Here is a 17,283-nt window from a genome sequence, read left to right as displayed (position 1 = left end):
TGTCACTTATTTTCACACCCAATTCCCAATTCGCGTTCCAAAAATCCTCCGGCGGATCTTGGTTTTAAGATTTTCTGCTCTGCTCGCCTAAAAATGCCGGTAAGTGGCGCATCACGGGTTTTCGGTGATCCTTGGAGATCTCGCTTTCGTCATAAAGTTATCACGGACGCTTGCGACTCTGAGCGTATCTGGTCCTGAGCCATCTTGAGTCATCGCTCATCGAGATTGTCGAGTGTGAATCACTAGCCTACTACCCTACCATTTTCAGGCGTACCATTCCCAAATCAAGGATTTCTCGCAATCGGTGGGCAACATGGCCATCCTGCCGATTCGCACCCAGTCCCGCGGACCGGCACCGGTGAACGCCAATCTGGAACAGGACATAATCGACGAAACGCTGTACTACTTCAAGGCGAACGTGTTCTTCCGGACGTACGAGATCAAGTCCGAGGTGGATCGGGTGCTGATTTACATTACGCTCTACATTACGGAGTGTCTGAAGAAACTGACACGTTGCTCGAACAAGAACCAGGGCCTGCAGGAAATGTACACCCTGGCTATTTCCCGTTTCGACATTCCGGGCGAGGCCGGGTTTCCGCTGAACGCTGTCTACGCCAAGCCCAGCACGCCCACCGAGGGCGACCTGATGAGACAGTATTTGCAGCAACTGCGCCAAGAGATAGGCATCCGCGTTTGCGAGCGAGTGTTTTCCGGCGAAGACGGCAAGCCGAACAAGTGGTGGCTCTGTTTTGCCAAAAAGAAGTTCATGGATAAGTCACTATCCGGACCCGGCCAGTAGGATAACATTCGAAAGCAGGCGTTCTGTGGGCGCCTCTAATCTTTGAAGAATTTTTTCTTTTAATCAAAATAAATTCCCTCTAAGTTCTACTTGTTTCCAATTTAGGATCGTACACGCCCAGTGAGCTGGGGCAGTTATTTTAACTATTCTTTTTTATTTAGCTGTTTTATACATTATCGTTTTCAACGAGTTAACTGCACCTGCACCGTGACCCTGGGATACCTCGAGCCGGCTTAGCGGTACAGGAAGTCAGCGTTAATGTTTGAAGCAATTTCCGATTCCCACTTGTCCCCGTTGTTCAGCAGCTTCTCCTTGTTGTACAGCAGCTCTTCGTGGGTTTCGGTCGAAAACTCAAAGTTCGGACCCTCGACGATAGCGTCGACCGGGCAAGCTTCCTGGCAGAAGCCACAGTATATGCACTTGGTCATATCGATATCGTATCGCGTCGTACGCCGGCTGCCATCGGCCCGCTCCTCCGCCTCGATGGTAATGGCCTGCGCGGGACAAATGGCCTCGCACAGTTTGCACGCAATGCAGCGCTCCTCGCCGCTCGGGTACCGGCGCAGAGCGTGCTCACCGCGGAACCGAGGGCTCAGTGGTCCTTTCTCGAACGGATAGTTGATGGTGGCCGGTTCCTTGAAAATGTGCCCCAGTGTGACGGCGGCACCACGGAAAAGTTCCGTCCAAAAGATCGTTTGCGCGGCCCGGTCCGTAATGTCGTTCATGTCCATGCTCAGTTCCTTGTTGTTCACGTAGTAGTACTCTTCCGGCTTAATTGCAGCAGGCTTCGGCGTGCAATAGCTTCGGGTCACGATGGTCGACGATGCCGGACGCAGAACACGGCTCGCTGGAATTGGTGCAAAGACAAAACACAAACTTAGTGGTCTCTTCTGAGGGCTGGAAACCATACTGTACTTACTGTGCTTGGCCAGCGAGAAGATTTTTGTCGTCATCATTGTGTCTGCTATCGGGGCTGAATTAACGCACAATTTGGCGAATATGTTTTATTCGCAAATGATTGCAAAAGCAGCTCGAGATGTTTTTGACAGTTTCTCGCGTAGCCAAGTTACGTAAATATACTGGTTAGGGTGCCCAGTTCGATTGTTTACAATCTTGCGTGCCCAAATTAGTCTTTGTTTATCACTATATTTTGCATATAAAATCTATAATTTAGTTTATAATCGTTTATACGTGTTTTGCCCCATTCAGATGGTGGAGTCAGAGTAAAGTAAATGAGGTTTGGTCACAGCTTTCACTACAAACCTTGTTTCGGTAACGCGTAACGTAACGCGCTAACGTAACGCGGCTCTCTCACAAGCGCCAGAAGCTGTCAAAAATCGACCGATTGTCAAAAGGCAGATTCCATTGAAATTGAAACAACCTTTGTTTACCTGAGACACGTGAAAGTGAACGCTTTTACAAAATCGCTGAAATAAACGATAAAATGAATTCTAAGAAGTTCAAGGCGTTGATTAAGAAAGAGGATGACGTTGCGTAAGTTGGTGTTCAATAAGGATTAAAAGGTATAATAGCGATTTTTTTCCAATAGCGCTAAAATATGTCGATGGTGTCTGACTCCCGATGATGCTTTGAAAGCGCTAACGCGCGACGATTCCGGACAATATAAAGTACAAAAAATCTTCGATTTTACCGGTCTTCAGGTAGTAAAATTGTAACAACAGACATTTTCCCTTGTTCCACAAGAAAAACTGGTCTATGATACTCTTATTTTTACAGATGAAATTATTACCTGGAGTTCCATCGTATTTGTGCACGATGTGCGAATCGCGATTGAAAAAGATGTATCTGTTTCGTTGGCGATGCAATCGAAACAATGATTTGGTCGATAAATTTATCAAACAGCAGAACAAAGCGAAGAAAGAATCACAAATCACTCAAGACCGTCTTGAACACTCTGCAGAACAAACGGTTGGCATGAAATTGTCAATTAAAACCGAAGTGAAAGATTTGCACTTGAATAAGAAGTGTTTTACTGTTCATGAAGCGAACAGGACATATGAATGTTGTGGCAACATACCTGATGATTTATTTGAGGCAGAGGAAAATCCAATTGCCATCAAATCAGAGTACGAAGAGGTCGACGAGCAGCATCAGCTGCAAACAACGAATGATGTTCTGGAACAGGATAACCTCAAAACAAATCCTTTACAATCGATCTGTCAAGATCGAAAAGATCACCTTGTGACCGTGCCAAACCATACGTGTGCTGATGATTCAGCAGCAAAATCAATTCAAAACGTCTCAAGTCCCGGAACCCGAAAAGCCCATAGCAAAAGCCATCGTAAAAACCAAAAGCACCACTGCCCGCATTGTTCCGCAACATATCCAGCTTTAAACAAGTTAAAGATTCACATGCGCAGTCACACTGGGCAAAAACCTTACCAGTGTAAAGTCTGTGTCAAAGGCTTCTATTCATCAAGAATTCTGGCAGAACATATGAAAATACACAATAAGGATCAACAGTCTAAAGCCTCATCTAGCCCAAAGATTCATATCCGCACTCATACCGACGAAAGGCCCTATGTACGTGAAAAAGTGTGTGAAAAAGCGATCAGATCACCAGGCAATCTGCAGAATCGTTCGAAAACGCACAATAAGGACCAAAAGCACCACTGCCCTCATTGTTCGGCAACATATTCATGTTCAAGCAAGTTAAAGATTCATATCCGCACTCACACTGGCGAAAGGCCATACAAGTGCAAAGTCTGTGACAAAGCCTTCCATTCATCAAAAACACTAGCACAACATTCGAAATTGCACAATAAGGACCAACAGCATCAGTGTCCTCATTGTTCATCAACGTTCGTACGGTTAGCTATTCTAAAGAATCACATCAACACTCACACTGGCGAAAAGCCATACAAGTGCAAAGTCTGTAACAAAGCCTTCTTTTCACCATACAAACTGACAGCACATTCAAAAATTCACAATAAGGACCAGCATCATAAGTGTCCTCACTGTTCAGCAATGTTCGCACAGTCATTTAGCCTAAAGATTCATATCCGCACTCACACAGGCGAAAGGCCATTCAAGTGTAAAGTCTGTGACAAAGCCTTCTATTCATCAAACAACTTGGCAGTACATTTGAAAATTCATAATAAGGACCTGCAGCAACAATGTCCTCATTGTCCTTCAAAGTTTACCCAATCATCAGACTTGAAGATTCACATACGCACTCACACCGGCGAAAAGCCATTCAAGTGTAATGTCTGTGACAAAGCCTTCCATTCATCACACATACTAGCAATACACTCGAAAATTCACAATAAGGACCAGCATCATAAGTGTCCTCATTGTTCAGCAATGTTCGCACAGTCATCTGCCTTAAAGGTTCATATCCGCAGTCACACCGGCGAAAGACCACACAAGTGTAAAATCTGTGACAAAGCTTTCAGTACAACATCCATTCTAATAACTCACTCCAAAGTTCACAATAAGGACAAACATCATAAGTGTCCTCATTGTTCATCAATGTTCGCACTGTTAGCTCAACTAAAGAATCACATCCGCACTCACACCGGGGAAAGACCATTCCAGTGTAAAGTCTGTGACAAAGCCTTCTATTCATCATCCTCACTATCAGTACACTCGAAAATTCACAATAAGGACCAACACCATCAGTGTCCTCATTGTTCATCAAGGTTCGCATACTTATATAGCCTAACGATTCACATCCGCACTCACACTGGCGAAAAGCCATATCAGTGTAAAATCTGTGAAAAAGCGTACCGGAGTTCAAAATATCTATTACGTCACTCCAAAATTCACAAGAAGCGTTAAGCTCATTAATTATTTCGTTGTTCATTAAAGTTTGGGTTAGAATAAATTCAAATTTTGTATCTTTGAATAGTAAAATGTATGAATTCGGCGATAGCAGTTAGCAAAAGTTCACAACCACCAACGATCAGCCCAATAAAATTAATTTTCCTTAGAAACTGGATTTTGAATAAAATACTCACACGGGTGAAAGGTCTAATACGTTACTTCAAAATTCACAAGAAAGATGAACCTCATTAATCCTCGTTGTTCATTCAAATTTGAGTTTGATCTTATAAAATAAGAAATCTTTAAGTAATGAAAGATAACAACCGTGAAATATGGAAAAAAGTTATTAAAATAAACTGAAACCAGGGATAATCAAGAAACAATTGTTGAGAACGCGACGATTTTTAACCTAGCGTCACAAGCAATAAAGATAAGCTACGAATTCTAAGAACGTTAGGCCCAAGCCATAAAACGCGATCGACCGAGGAGTCTTAAGAATCCTGAACAAACAAAGCAGAAACCACAGCGTGGGTCCACATGGCCACAGCATAGAACCTAGATCAATAACAAGAAAATAGACCCAAAAAGGTCTCGAGAATCACTGCATGCATAGAAAGAGACAAGAATAGCATAATCTTCAGGAAAATTTACTATATAAGGCATGAACATTTTTGAACTTTTTTTTTCCTCTTCTGGGGCCCCATAAAGGCTTTTATATTAGATTGGTTTTGATGTTTAAATTATAAGTAAGTGAATGTAAAATTCAATATAGTAACCATCCAATTATACTCACTCATGGTCGGTGTGTTTTTGTTAAAACAATGACATCAAGACATGTCTTTTCTCACCAAACATCCCATTCAAGATTTCCCAGCATGAAATGCAGATTCTTTCGCGTTCAATACAGACATCGTTGCACTGAATCAGGATCTGTTAATATTCAATGAATGACTAAATTCACGACAAAGAGCTACGAATGTGACACCTTTTTTAAATTTATTGCAACCCCTTCCGTTACGTTATTCATCTGCTCCAATCTCAACGTCCATCCCCTCGTTATTGTCACTATCTGCGCCACCGTCATCATTGGCCGAGGCACCGTCATCATCAGAGCTCCGCTTCCGCTTGCTCGCCTTTTCCGCTCGCTTCTCTTCTGCCGTTTTACGCAGGCCCTTCATCTTGCGCGTTTGCAGGGCGTTTATGTCCTGCTTGCCCACATGCACCCTACCGTGCACGTTACCCAGTTCATCGCGCGAAACATTCTTCCGTTTGGCAGCCTTAAGAATGGCCGGCTGTTTCATGGCCGTTTTGTACAGATCGTCCGACGCGATCTTTGTGCGGCGTATCGACAGATCCAGCGATGGTCCCATTTCCAGCAGTTCAATTCGTGGCGTACGTTGGCCACTCTTTTTGAGCAGGATGCGATACGACCGCACTAGAATGGTAAGGTCGTCCGTCAGAGTGAAGCTCAGCACATGCTCGATACCCTGCAGGCGGATCGTTGGAACTTGATCGAAACGGAACATGTCCAGCAGCAAACTTTTGATGCGTCTCAGCTCCTCCGTGAACTTCCATTTGTAACCATTGAACACAACGACCGGCTTCGTGTACTGGGATATCTTTTCTGTTTTAAACTCGGCGAGAGCTTTATAGTTGTCGATCCCAAGCTCGACCATGTCGAGAATTTGTTCCTCGTAAATGCGTCCCATAATCAAATTGTTTGGTCGCTTTTTCGATGACGAGCCAAACAAAAACAAATGACAGTCGTTGGTTTTGGACAAACTGAAACGAAAATGAGGGGTTTTAAAGGGTTGTTTCCTATGGGCCACCGTCTGCTGCAACTTACTGCTCCAATAGCGTTGCGTCTTCGAACGGGGAGACATCATTGTTTCGTCTCATCATTCGCGAGTGTGGTTTCTTCAGCATATTCAGATCTTTCAACGCTTGCCGAATGTCGTTGGAGCACTTGCGACCCTCCATTATGAGTGTTTTCTTCACATTTTCTATCGTTTTCGGCTCGCGGTCCTCCAGGGCTTTCTTGCCTTTCCGGGTAGTGGGTTTCCTGTGGGCAACGAAAGCAACGTGTTACACCAGTTCACTCGGCTCGCGAGCAAACACTACGAACTTACTTGATGCGCATCGATGCCATCTTGCCGTGCTTTAATCAGTGGCGCTTTGCGAATATCGCCAGAATTGCACCGCTTAAAAACCTGGTTTAAGTTTACAAAACACTTTTGAAGCACGTTGTTTCTCACGAAACGGCCGGGTAGCCGGTATGTCAACAGTGGAGCACGCCCGCAGCGTACGCAATCGCAGGCGAATAGGCCAAATATCAAAAGGCCTTTTTCGCACCAAACTTTGAGCTTGGAATTGTTTTAAATTTCTTAAATTACAATTTCTTCTCCGATTTTACATCCCACAGCTCGGGGCGTCGAGATACATGAACGGTTTGTAGGTGAAAAATTAATTTATTGTCACAATTCTGTGCATGCCGGCGTAAAAGCTGCACACTGCTGCCAACACTAGCGGCCTAGTTGAGAGCCGCAGACGGGCGAAACGCGGCGAACAGCGTGCCGCTCGGCGGCATCGCCAGCCGCTCACACTCTTCCTTTTGGAGAAAACTCCGAACAGTGGAAAAGAACGGTAACGTCGTATCCGTTTTGTTCGAGCAAAATCGTGCGTTAAACTGTGCTGAGCCTCAGCGGAAGTGCTTTCAACGTGCTGGTCAACGTTTTCGCTACGGCGACGGGGTGTTTGCAGAGACTGTCGGTGTGCGGATAAGGGTAAAAATTGACGAAAGAAAATTGCATGTGCGGTGGTTCCTTGTTAGACGGCCGCTGTTCCGTTCGGCGCCCCCCCCTCTTTCACTCGTCTCACACGTATCGCCTGACTCACGGTCGCCCGGTCTCTCACTCGCTCGCCTCACATCCCACGGTCCTTTTCGCCCTACTGCCTCTACCAGACGATCGGTTTCTCACCAAGCGCTTCGCGTTCTCGCCGCTAGTCGGCACACACCAATGCTGCGCCGCCGTTGTGTGCGTGTGTGCGCCGTATCCGTATATCCCTGGCGACTGGTGTGAGCTGGCTAGCGCTGGGAAGAACCGTGTCTCACGCGAACGAACGGGGGCAGAAAGCTGCTGAAAGTCAGTCGAAAAGCATGCGAAACCCGTCTTGGAAGAGGCGTTCGCGACCGTGAAACAGCAAATTATCCGTTGACAAGTGAACGAAACATTGTCATTTCGTACAAACTCTGCTCCGTACAGTTGAAACCAGGAAGTAAATTGATCGAGTGTATGTATTACGTCAATCAATTTTGTAAGGCAATATCCTACAAAGAGTGAGATCGGCGACCGTGACTGTGCGTGCGTGCGTTTGGGCGCGTGTGTGCGCGATAGTGCAGCGTAACAGCTGTGCCTCATCGCAGTAGGCTTCTAGGCCTGTGCCAGATGCATATTTGGCTGGCTTTTCCGGCTCGTGCCCCCCACACGTAGAGTATAACACACACTGTATGGTGGTGATCATTTTCCTTTGCATCTTTGCAGCGACTAGTACATCGCGTATCCTTCGACAGCACGGGCAAAAAGGAGAAAAGGCAGCAGCAGCAGCAGCAGCAGGCACAGCAGTCAGCGTCTGTCAGTGTGTGCGTGCCCGTCGGTGTGAGTGTATCTCTGTGTTGTAATCGCATCGCGTCTGTGCGCGCTGATCAAGAGGAAGATCAGCCATCGTGTGAAACGCACATAATTCGCGGCCGAACAAAAGGCATATTACAGAAGCGAGAGTGAAATTCCTGCTTTCGTGGAAAATTACTGTGAACTTATTGTGCTTCGAGACAACCGTGTGCAGTTAAATTGGAAAAAGACGCAGTCACTTCGGGACAAACAGAAACTTTATACCCACTTTCTCGATCGTCGGTGTACGCATAACCATTTGCAGCACCAGCTCTCCACTGTAGAAGGTGGTCTTTCTTTCGTCCCTAAACCAACGGTGGAAGAAACGCAACAAAATCATACGCACGCTCATTGTAATATGAGTAATGCTATTAACCAAAATGGTACAGGTCTAGAGCAGCAGGTACGTACACTGGTCGCGACTCGGCCAACTTGTGGGTATATAGCGTAAGATGGTGCATTGTTGAAATCGTAGCCATTGCAGTTTGTTGTGCGTGATGCATTTCTTATAGCGGGACTCTCGGTCTGGTTGTGTGCCGCGCTCCAAGGTTTGTGCTAGAATCATCAGCGCGCCGTTCGGTGTCAAGGATATTACGTGGCGTGTCAGCCGTGGGATTTTCCACCGCCCGTCCGCCCGCTCTAGTGACCCATCATTGTCTTTTTGCAAGTACCTTTGTCCGTTCGCGCGCTCTCTCTAGTTAGTGCTCGCCATTCACGCGCGGGGATCGAACACCACCACTCTGAAGCGCTCCATTTGCAGCGCCATTTTAAATCCTCCGTTGGGATGCACACACACACACATACACACGGGGTGCAGGTAGGGAAAAGGTTTTGCGAAGGAAAAGTTGCTGCGGTTGCACAACTGTCCGGTCCGCGCAATGCACAAAGGCATTCGGACGGGCACAGAATGCTTGGATGTGCGAGGCAATGTAACCGCATTTCAGGAGGGGCGCAAGAAAATGGATCATCGTAATGCCGAGAGAGTAAATCGCAGCAAGCGTAGCATGTTCCTTTCGCGAAATGGTATGGCTCCACGGTCCACCGATCACACGGTCTTGACCATTCACAACCCTTAGGATTTGGGACTGATTTGTCGCAACGTCATCCATGAATCATGTCGCGCAGTTCCAGCTAAAAAAATTTCAACTTCAAACTCGCGCGGCGGCGGCTGTAGATTACTCATTTACCAGCGGCGTGGGCTTCTACCGAAAAACCCCCTTCGGCCTGTCCCCACCCCTTTTTTACCGGTGGCGATGATAATCCGCCACTCTCTCTCCCTGCCACAGAGTTTGTGTTGGTAACGGTACAATCGCGCTGGCCTAGATAATACCGCCGCGCCACACACCGCTTACTACTTGCCACTTTTCGTGTGCGCTTCTCTCCCGAAGTGGCTGTACACTACACCGTGTCTCTAGCAGAGGTGAGGAAAGTGTTTGAAAAACACTGAAAACCGAACAAGCACGACGCGCGCGGTGCGAGGCAGAGAAACTTCCTATTTCACAATTCGGCGTCATTATTTTCGCGTTGTTTGCTTGGCGCTGCTGACGTAGCGCGAAGCATGATATTTGTTGACGCACACAATTGGCGTTGAGTTATGTGCGGAGAAAAAATAAATGTCGCCGTTACCTGGATCGGGAAAGCGTAGCTTACTTGGACTCTGATGCGATTGTTTATCATCATCATTGGGCTGTGTGGCGAGTTGGTTGTGTCTCACAAGAAACGCCTGCTCGACAATATTTCTTTTCGCTGGAATGGAACACACAGTACCGTCTCGCGGGTAATGCGCATATTATTATTTTCAACTCACTTTCTCGCTCTCTCTCTCTCGCTCCTGTCGAATAAACTGCAATTGCGCGCTGCATCGCGGTGCATCGTCGCGATGCGCGCAAATGTCGTCGCTCGGTCGAATGAAATTCCACACCGCGGCTCGTGTGACTAGAGGGGAGGACCACCCCTCAGCTAGACACTTCAAGTGCTTTATTTTTTGTGGAGTGCACGTAATAAAAAAGGTTGTCCTCTCGCGCTACTAAAATGATGCATTTTTCTCTCTCTCACATGTTTGCCCTATCTTTTCTAGGAGCTAGGGCAAGCAGCTTTCGATTCGCCATTGAAGTTGCTGCAAGCGAAAGAATATTCGTTTGTACGCGCCAGTTTCAAGCTCGTCTGTAGGTCACACATGCCAGTTAGTGGTCGCCCTCTTTGATGCGGCCACGTGCCGCGTAACCAATCACCCTTCGCGACAACGGCGGAAACAGTTCCGCGCTCGCGTCATCATTATCGCGCCTGCACGAGCATCGTTCGTGATTGCAAACTTTAGACCTGTGTGTGTTTATACGGCTAAATAGCGAACACATCACTCTTTTTGCCCATGTGCCCATCGTGACAATGTGTGAGGGAGAGTAATAGTTGGAGCATTATTTTTAAACCTTGTTAAATCTAGTTGGCCTTGGGCGATTTGCGACGGCGATGGCGCGGTTATGAAGGACTTATCGAGTAGACACGATCAATTGGCTAGCATTTTTTTTTAAATCAATAAAAAGCACAGGTCTCCACGGTTCCCCCTCACCGTGCCATTTACTTCCTAATGTCGAGTTCCGCAAGAATTCGACACAACCGAGACGGGGGGAGCGGGCGAACATAAAACACGTTATCCGCGTGTTTCTTTTCGTTCCCCGTCGTCGTCGTCGTCGTCGTCGAATGGTCTGGCCAAAGGTTTAATGACCTCCGTTTTTTCGCAAACGCGTCATCCACCCGATACACACCACCCTTCTTGTGTGTGTGAGTGTAGCAGTGTGTACGGTGACCCGTCGCTTTGTTGCGTGTTGTGTGGGATTCTCCGAAAAAATGTATTCCGTCCGACGCGCTGCCAAGAAAGCTCATTCCCCCCTCGGACCCTCAACAGTTTTTTTTTATTTTCCGGCCCGTCCGACGACCGTCGGGAATCTCGGTTTCGGTTTGGTACGGTACACACCGGCGCCGTTTCAGGTCGGGACGCAGAAATGAGAACAACGGCGCGGCACGGCGTCGCACACACTCACAAGCTCATGGTTTATTGCCCTCTCCATCTTGTGCCGCGGTGGCGTGCTTTTTCCTCAACGGGCGGGCGGCAGTATATGCTAAGCCAAGGGCGACCCGAGCGTTTATAGTGCACGGTCCACTTCTCGGTTGAGCTGCTGACGATCAGCGGGAAACGAAGAAAATGACTTCCACAAACACCATTACACGGGCCACAGGGGTGACCAGGAGAGGGACCGGAAGGAAGGGGTGCTTTCTATCCCACACACAGGAGGGAGGCTCTAATAGAGGCCCATCGATCATTGAACTTTCGGTGGCTGCCTTTCGCAACACACACACACAGACTGGAGGGCGACACGCTTAGATCAATGACATCATTAACTGAAGTTTTCTATTCTTTATCTCTTCTTCTTCTTCTTCTTGTTCGCAGTTTGCTGGTCTGGACTTGCAGCAGCAGCAGCTAGGCGGTGGTGGCGGCATTCAAGAATCTGGCAACCAAAAGTTTGCTGCCGCGCGCTACATTCCGCCGCAGATGCGAGAATGTTCTGATGGTGGCGGCGAGTTTCTACCTGATTCCGGTGCCGGCTCCGGAGCTCTAGGTGGCGGTGGTGGTGGCGGCGGCGGCGGTGGCAGACGCGGTTACGGCGACTCGAATCGCAATCGCGGCGGTGGCGACTTCGGACGCTACAACGATCGCGACAACTTTAACCGGGGCGGAGACTACAATAGGCGCAGCGGCGGCGGCGGCGGTGGCGGTGGTCGCTATCAGAACGATCGTCGTGGCGGTGACTTCGGCAACTATGGGCGTGGCGGTGGCGACCGGGGCTACAATGGTGGCGGCGGCGGCTACTCGGGAGGAGGCTATCAGAATGGTGACGGTTACGGAGGTGATCGGCGCGGAGGGGACAACTGGCCGGCGTACGGTGGTGGTGGCGGTCGTGGCGGTGCGCCCGGTGGAGGGCCACCTGGTGCCGGTGGCCGTGATCGGGGCATGGACGGTGCTGCCCCACCGATCACCGGCAACGATCGCTGGCCCGAGCCGGAAACGGCGGGACAGCAGCAGCAGCAGCAACAGCAGTCATCGCCGCAGCCACCGATCGCTGGTGGGGACGGCGGCGGTGGCAGCAATGGCCGCGGATTCTACGACCGAGGATCGAACGGCGGTGGCGGCGGCGGCGGAGGAGCGCCTGGCGGCGGTGGAGGACGCTGGCCGACGACCGATCGACGAGATGGTGGACGTGACGGACGCGGAGGCGGCGGCGGTGGCACTGGCGGCGGAATGGGCCGCGGTCAGGTGGACTACACACAGCTCACGGAGCGCGACGAGCGGATGGAGGGGGAGCTGTTCAAACACGGCAACACCGGTATCAATTTCAGCAAGTACGAAGATATTCCCGTGGAGGCGACGGGTGACGATGTGCCGGGCCACATCAACACGTTCGACGACATTGAGCTGACAGAGATCATCGACAACAACGTGAAGCTGGCGCGCTACGACAAGCCGACGCCGGTGCAGAAGTACGCGATCCCGATCATTCTGGCCGGGCGCGATCTGATGGCGTGCGCCCAGACCGGGTCGGGCAAGACGGCCGCCTTCCTGCTGCCGATCCTGAACCAGATGTACAAGCACGGGGTCTCGCAGCCGCCCCCGAACCGGCCGGTGAACCGGCGCAAGCAGTACCCGCTCGGGTTGGTGCTGGCACCGACGCGCGAGCTCGCGACGCAGATCTTCGAGGAGTCGAAGAAGTTCTGCTACCGCTCGCGCATGCGCCCCGCCGTCCTGTACGGGGGCAACAACACGCACGAGCAGATGCGTGAGCTGGACCGCGGCTGCCACCTGATCGTGGCCACGCCCGGCCGGCTGGAGGACATGATTACGCGCGGCAAGGTCGGTCTGGACAACATCCGGTTCCTGGTGCTGGACGAGGCCGACCGGATGCTGGACATGGGCTTCGAGCCGCAAATCCGGCGCATCGTCGAGGACAGCAAGATGCCGGTGACGGGCGAGCGGCAGACGCTCATGTTTTCGGCCACCTTCCCGAAGGCGATCCAGGAACTGGCCAGTGACTTCCTGTACCGCTACATCTTCCTGGCGGTCGGGCGCGTCGGTTCGACCTCGGTCAACATCACGCAGACGATCTTCTGGGTGGAGGAGAACATCAAGCGCTCGCACCTGCTCGACCTGCTGTCGACCATCACGGTGCAGAACGAGGCCGACCCGGCGAACAGCCTGACGCTGATTTTCGTCGAGACGAAGAAGGCGGCCGACTCGCTGGAGGAGTTCCTGTACGGGTACGACTATCCGGTCACCAGCATCCACGGCGATCGCACGCAGGACGAGCGCGAGGAGGCCCTGCGGCTGTTCCGGTGCGGCCGCTGCCCGATTCTGGTGGCGACGGCCGTGGCGGCCCGCGGTCTGGACATTCCGAACGTGAAGCACGTCATCAACTTCGATCTGCCGTCCGAGGTGGAGGAGTACGTGCACCGCATCGGGCGTACCGGGCGCATGGGTAACCTCGGTACGGCCACCTCGTTCTTCAACGAGAAAAACCGCAACGTGGCGAACGGCTTGGTGCGGCTGCTGGCCGAAACGGGACAGGACATTCCCGGCTTCCTGGAGGACATGACCTCGGGCCGCGGGTACGGGGGCGGAAGTCGCCGCGGTGGTGGCGGCAGCCGCTACGGAGGAGGAGCGGCCCGCAGCGGTGGCTCCTCGTTCGGCTCGCGAGATTACCGTCAGACGAACCCCACGCGTCCGAGTGCCGGATCGCGCGATCATCGTCCGGCCGGTGGTGGTGGCGGTGGCGGCGGTGCCGTATCGCGTGGCTACGGTGGTGCTGGTGGTGGTGGCGGTTATGGCGGTAAGTCACCGGCAGCGGCAGCCGTCGTCAAGTCATTTATTTTCTATGTTCCCCTCTATTTTCCGCGCAGATCGTGATGATGGCTACGGACGCAATGGCATGGGCGGCGGCAACTACGGTGGAAGCTACAGCAACAACGACAGCAACAGTGTCGATTGGTGGGGTGACGGCCACTGAAATCGCCTGGCGAGCAGCACTGCTTCCGGCGCGGTGCGCGCCCCGGAGCCAACGACCGACAGTGCAGTAACAGTAACAACTACTACAGAATGCTAAACTCTAGTACTAATAATTGTAGCCTCCCACACCCGCGCGCAACCACATACACGCAAATACACGTACAAAACACACACATCCACACAGACACACAGACACACCTTCCCGCGCCACTCAAGCACCTCCGGGTAATCCGCCACGACGACACCGGGCAAAGACGAATGATGGTGGCCAATGTCGACGACGATGTAAAAGAAAAAGCAGTCGGAGAAGAATGTAATGCGACAAAAATAATATCTAAACTCTTCTCAAATGAACAGAGAAAAACAGAACCGCTCGGCTCGCGATACGTAACCCGCCCCGGCGGGCCAAGATCAATGAAGTGAAGCACCTTTTACTAGATCTTTGCGTGTAACTAGGTGACATCATACATTTACAGAGAGAGAGAGAGAGAGCCCGACGACGCGGCGCTACGCTACGAGATCAGTATATGCAAATGTCATCTCCCGACGATGGCCACCGAGCAGTGATGGGATGGGGCGAAACAGATAGATTTAAAGGAGAAATGTGGCGCGTGCGCCCCCCTCATTTCCATGATTTACAAGACCGTCAACCAGTACAGTAAGGGCTTAGTGTAGTAACTGCTGCGCGCGGATCTGTCACAACAAAATGGAAGACGACGACGACGGATAAAGGAAACTGGATTAATTCCCCCCCCCCGGTAGTATATTATTGCTGTCTCACTCGTAGGGTACGAAAAGAGAGAAAGAATGAGAGAGAGCAGAGGTAAAAACACTGAAAGAACGAACGACGACGAACGGCCACTAGGTTTGAATGTGCCGCTTGGAACGGTTTGGGGCAGCACCACCAACACGCACCAACGTGTTTGTTGAGCGGAAGCAGGACTCTCCGTTTCACAACAGTCCGTTGATAGTATACGCCAGCAGAGGCGCCAAGCAAAGTGATAGCGAATGTGCGATCGCGGTAATCGGCCACACTCTGGTGGCTTGGCCCGTCAAGCGATCAAAACGCCGATTGAAAATGAATCGAGAGAATCAGACTTAATTGCTGTGTGTGTGAGAAGAAAATGTAGGAACGCGACAGAGATCGCCCGACGCGTGTGTGATCTATCAACGTGCACGCGAAACGCAAGTGCTCCGGAAATCGGCCGATTTCCGAACACCACTGCTCCAATCGCCAATATCGTCGTTCACTGAAGTGTGTGTGTGTGTGTGTGTCGGTGGTATCGAATCTGAGTTCCGAAGAAGAAATCGTAAATAAAACTCGTTCAAACCGCGAAGGCTTAGCATTATTTTGCGTTGTGGCCGAGAGAGAGAGAGAGAGATCAAGTCACGCGGATAAAGGTGCACCGTGTTTTCCCACGTACACAACCCACTATACCCAGACACTCGCGCCACTGCGAAGGCGCTCCCACACACCGATGGCAACAGCATAGGAAAATGAAATAAAAAATGACCATAGCACACAGGGGAAGCTATCCTTCTCCTCTATATCTCTCTCTCAAAGGGTTGTCCTTTCGTCGTGTGACCCGTCGTGGGGATCCAATCTGCCAATGCACCAATGAGATAGTAGCTGTGTGTAAATCTCGTGACCCACAAAATCGGAAGGAATCGAAAGGGAATCCAACAGCGTACGGATCCGATTGCGGATGATGCACGGCGCAAATTAAAATACGATCCACACGGACGAGTTAGAGCTACGAAGAGTGGGGGCTACGGCGCATGGGAGTAGGGCAAAGATCACCGCACGGCGTGTGCTATAGGTCACCGGTACACCAGCAAAACTGTAGCGAGGACGCGCGCATGGTCATGTCTTATGATGATGGATGATCTAACTCGTAGCGGCGTACGGGGCGGTTGGGTATGGAATGATGATAACAAATAAAGAGATTGCGTATGGCTACACGGAACTGATTCGGTGTTAATCGATTTGCTCTTAAAGATAGCGGATAGCCGACTCGAGGTCGTCAGCCTCGTCAGCCCATCACGAACACAACTACAGGCTGTCGGCATCAACCTTACACGCTCGGACTGACGTCGGATAATTTACGGACGAACTACTGGCCATTGGCGAAGGGTTTATTTTGTTAATGAGATTTTAACGAATCTGCTGACTACGCTGACGATGTTCCACCGTCTTTACGGTTATTCCCTCGTTCTTCTATAGATCCGCAGGCCTTACTTTTGGGCCCCCACCAAGTGGTTTTGTGTTGGACTTGTTTATGTTTCGAACTTTGATAATGGTTTTATTGGTAGCCACAAAGTAGCTTTCCTTCCCGATATGCCTTTTAGCCTCGTGGCCATCTATTCTTCCACGATTCATTTCATTTTATCGTCACAACATTCGCTCTCGATCGAACCGCTACTTTTGCCAGATTATGCTGAATAAACAAATCAAACAAAGGGGTTCGATCGGGACCACGTCAACCTTCAGCGTCTCGTGGTGCGTTATGTTGCATTAAAATAAATATATATTCCTGCAGCCCAAAGAGTGAGGGCTCAGTCGAATGCCGTGATGCTTAGAAAACGGAGCTTAAGCGGCGAAGCTACTCTTCCGCTCGCGTGTAGGGTTCAGTAAAAGATTCAATCGAAACGAGTGCCGCTTGGAGCTTTGTGACCTGCTGGTGATACCCTTTCTAGGGTGCGGTTCCGGGGTAGCCTTAATGGTTCAGCCCAAGAAGCGGCGCAGGATAATTGGTGCAACCGAAACAGAACACTCATCTGTCTGGTGAGTGCCTAAAGGATAGATTTGTCACAGCGTTCCACCCAAACAACGTTAGACTTCCTGTTGCCTATTCCTTGAGTGTTGTTCACTTCTCACTACCGTAGGGAACCGCCGGCTTCACAGAGGAGTGAAAAAAAACACCTTAACGGGGTTTTATATATTGTTTTTCATTTATTCTATACTTTGTTGTTATAAT

General features: G+C 50.2%; 5 protein-coding genes across 7 annotated transcripts; 3 read left to right on the top strand and 2 right to left on the bottom strand.

Annotated features, from left to right (window-relative positions):
• Position 1: 1 nt before the first annotated feature.
• LOC128275143 (actin-related protein 2/3 complex subunit 3) lies at positions 2-897 on the top strand. The gene is made up of 2 exons (XM_053013547.1): positions 2-99; positions 269-897. The coding sequence occupies exons 1-2, from the start codon at positions 94-96 to the stop codon at positions 797-799; spliced, it is 537 nt and encodes a 178-aa protein (XP_052869507.1). The 5' UTR covers positions 2-93; the 3' UTR covers positions 800-897.
• A 36-nt stretch (positions 898-933) lies between these two features.
• On the bottom strand, positions 934-1,864 carry LOC128275142 (NADH-ubiquinone oxidoreductase subunit 8). Of its 2 annotated transcripts, none has more exons than XM_053013545.1 (2): positions 1,719-1,864; positions 934-1,646 (listed from the first exon to the last, which is right to left on the bottom strand). In XM_053013545.1, the coding sequence occupies exons 1-2, from the start codon at positions 1,753-1,755 to the stop codon at positions 1,033-1,035; spliced, it is 651 nt and encodes a 216-aa protein (XP_052869505.1). In that variant the 5' UTR covers positions 1,756-1,864; the 3' UTR covers positions 934-1,032. The 2 variants fall into 2 exon arrangements, with proteins under 2 accessions (XP_052869505.1, XP_052869506.1); XM_053013546.1 differs by having other exon boundaries at positions 934-1,642; positions 1,715-1,770.
• Positions 1,865-3,811: 1,947 nt separating this feature from the next.
• Positions 3,812-4,272, top strand: LOC128269936 (zinc finger protein 491-like; the record flags this gene model as incomplete). Its single annotated transcript, XM_053007339.1, has 3 exons — positions 3,812-3,859; positions 4,136-4,214; positions 4,259-4,272. Coding segments are annotated over 3 exons (141 nt in total), but the record flags the coding sequence as incomplete, so codon positions are not given.
• A 1,332-nt stretch (positions 4,273-5,604) lies between these two features.
• Positions 5,605-6,838, bottom strand: LOC128273175 (ribosome production factor 2 homolog). Its single transcript, XM_053011098.1, has 3 exons — positions 6,715-6,838; positions 6,432-6,647; positions 5,605-6,367 (listed from the first exon to the last, which is right to left on the bottom strand). Exons 1-3 carry the CDS (start codon positions 6,732-6,734, stop codon positions 5,605-5,607), a joined length of 999 nt encoding a protein of 332 aa, XP_052867058.1. The 5' UTR covers positions 6,735-6,838.
• A 369-nt stretch (positions 6,839-7,207) lies between these two features.
• On the top strand, positions 7,208-16,264 carry LOC128274591 (ATP-dependent RNA helicase bel). Of its 2 annotated transcripts, none has more exons than XM_053012829.1 (4): positions 7,208-7,368; positions 8,128-8,656; positions 11,699-14,129; positions 14,200-16,264. In XM_053012829.1, exons 2-4 carry the CDS (start codon positions 8,612-8,614, stop codon positions 14,304-14,306), a joined length of 2,583 nt encoding a protein of 860 aa, XP_052868789.1. In that variant the 5' UTR covers positions 7,208-7,368; positions 8,128-8,611; the 3' UTR covers positions 14,307-16,264. The 2 variants fall into 2 exon arrangements, with proteins under 2 accessions (XP_052868789.1, XP_052868788.1); XM_053012828.1 differs by lacking the exon at positions 7,208-7,368 and adding an exon at positions 7,736-7,876.
• The last annotated feature ends 1,019 nt before the right edge of the window (positions 16,265-17,283 follow it).

Source organism: Anopheles cruzii, chromosome 3 (genome assembly GCF_943734635.1).
Source record: "Anopheles cruzii chromosome 3, idAnoCruzAS_RS32_06, whole genome shotgun sequence".
NCBI classification, from domain to species: Eukaryota; Metazoa; Arthropoda; class Insecta; order Diptera; family Culicidae; genus Anopheles; species Anopheles cruzii.
The sequence above is the reverse complement of the archived record's forward strand: the minus strand, read 5'-3'. Positions and strand labels throughout refer to the sequence as shown.

Bases quoted from the DNA above. Each gene is read 5' to 3' on its own strand.
- LOC128274591 (XM_053012829.1), top strand. From the start codon at position 8,612: ATGAGTAATGCTATTAACCAAAATGGTACAGGTCTAGAGCAGCAG. The intron at 8,657-11,698 runs GTACGTACACTG...TCTTGTTCGCAG, and splicing joins GTACAGGTCTAGAGCAGCAG to TTTGCTGGTCTGGACTTGCA. The intron at 14,130-14,199 runs GTAAGTCACCGG...TTTTCCGCGCAG, and splicing joins TGGTGGTGGCGGTTATGGCG to ATCGTGATGATGGCTACGGA.
- LOC128275142 (XM_053013545.1), bottom strand. From the start codon at position 1,755: ATGATGACGACAAAAATCTTCTCGCTGGCCAAGCACA. The intron at 1,647-1,718 runs GTAAGTACAGTA...CACCAATTCCAG, and splicing joins CTTCTCGCTGGCCAAGCACA to CGAGCCGTGTTCTGCGTCCG.
- LOC128273175 (XM_053011098.1), bottom strand. From the start codon at position 6,734: ATGGCATCGATGCGCATCAA. The intron at 6,648-6,714 runs GTAAGTTCGTAG...CGTTGCCCACAG, and splicing joins ATGGCATCGATGCGCATCAA to GAAACCCACTACCCGGAAAG. The intron at 6,368-6,431 runs GTAAGTTGCAGC...TTTTCGTTTCAG, and splicing joins GACGCAACGCTATTGGAGCA to TTTGTCCAAAACCAACGACT.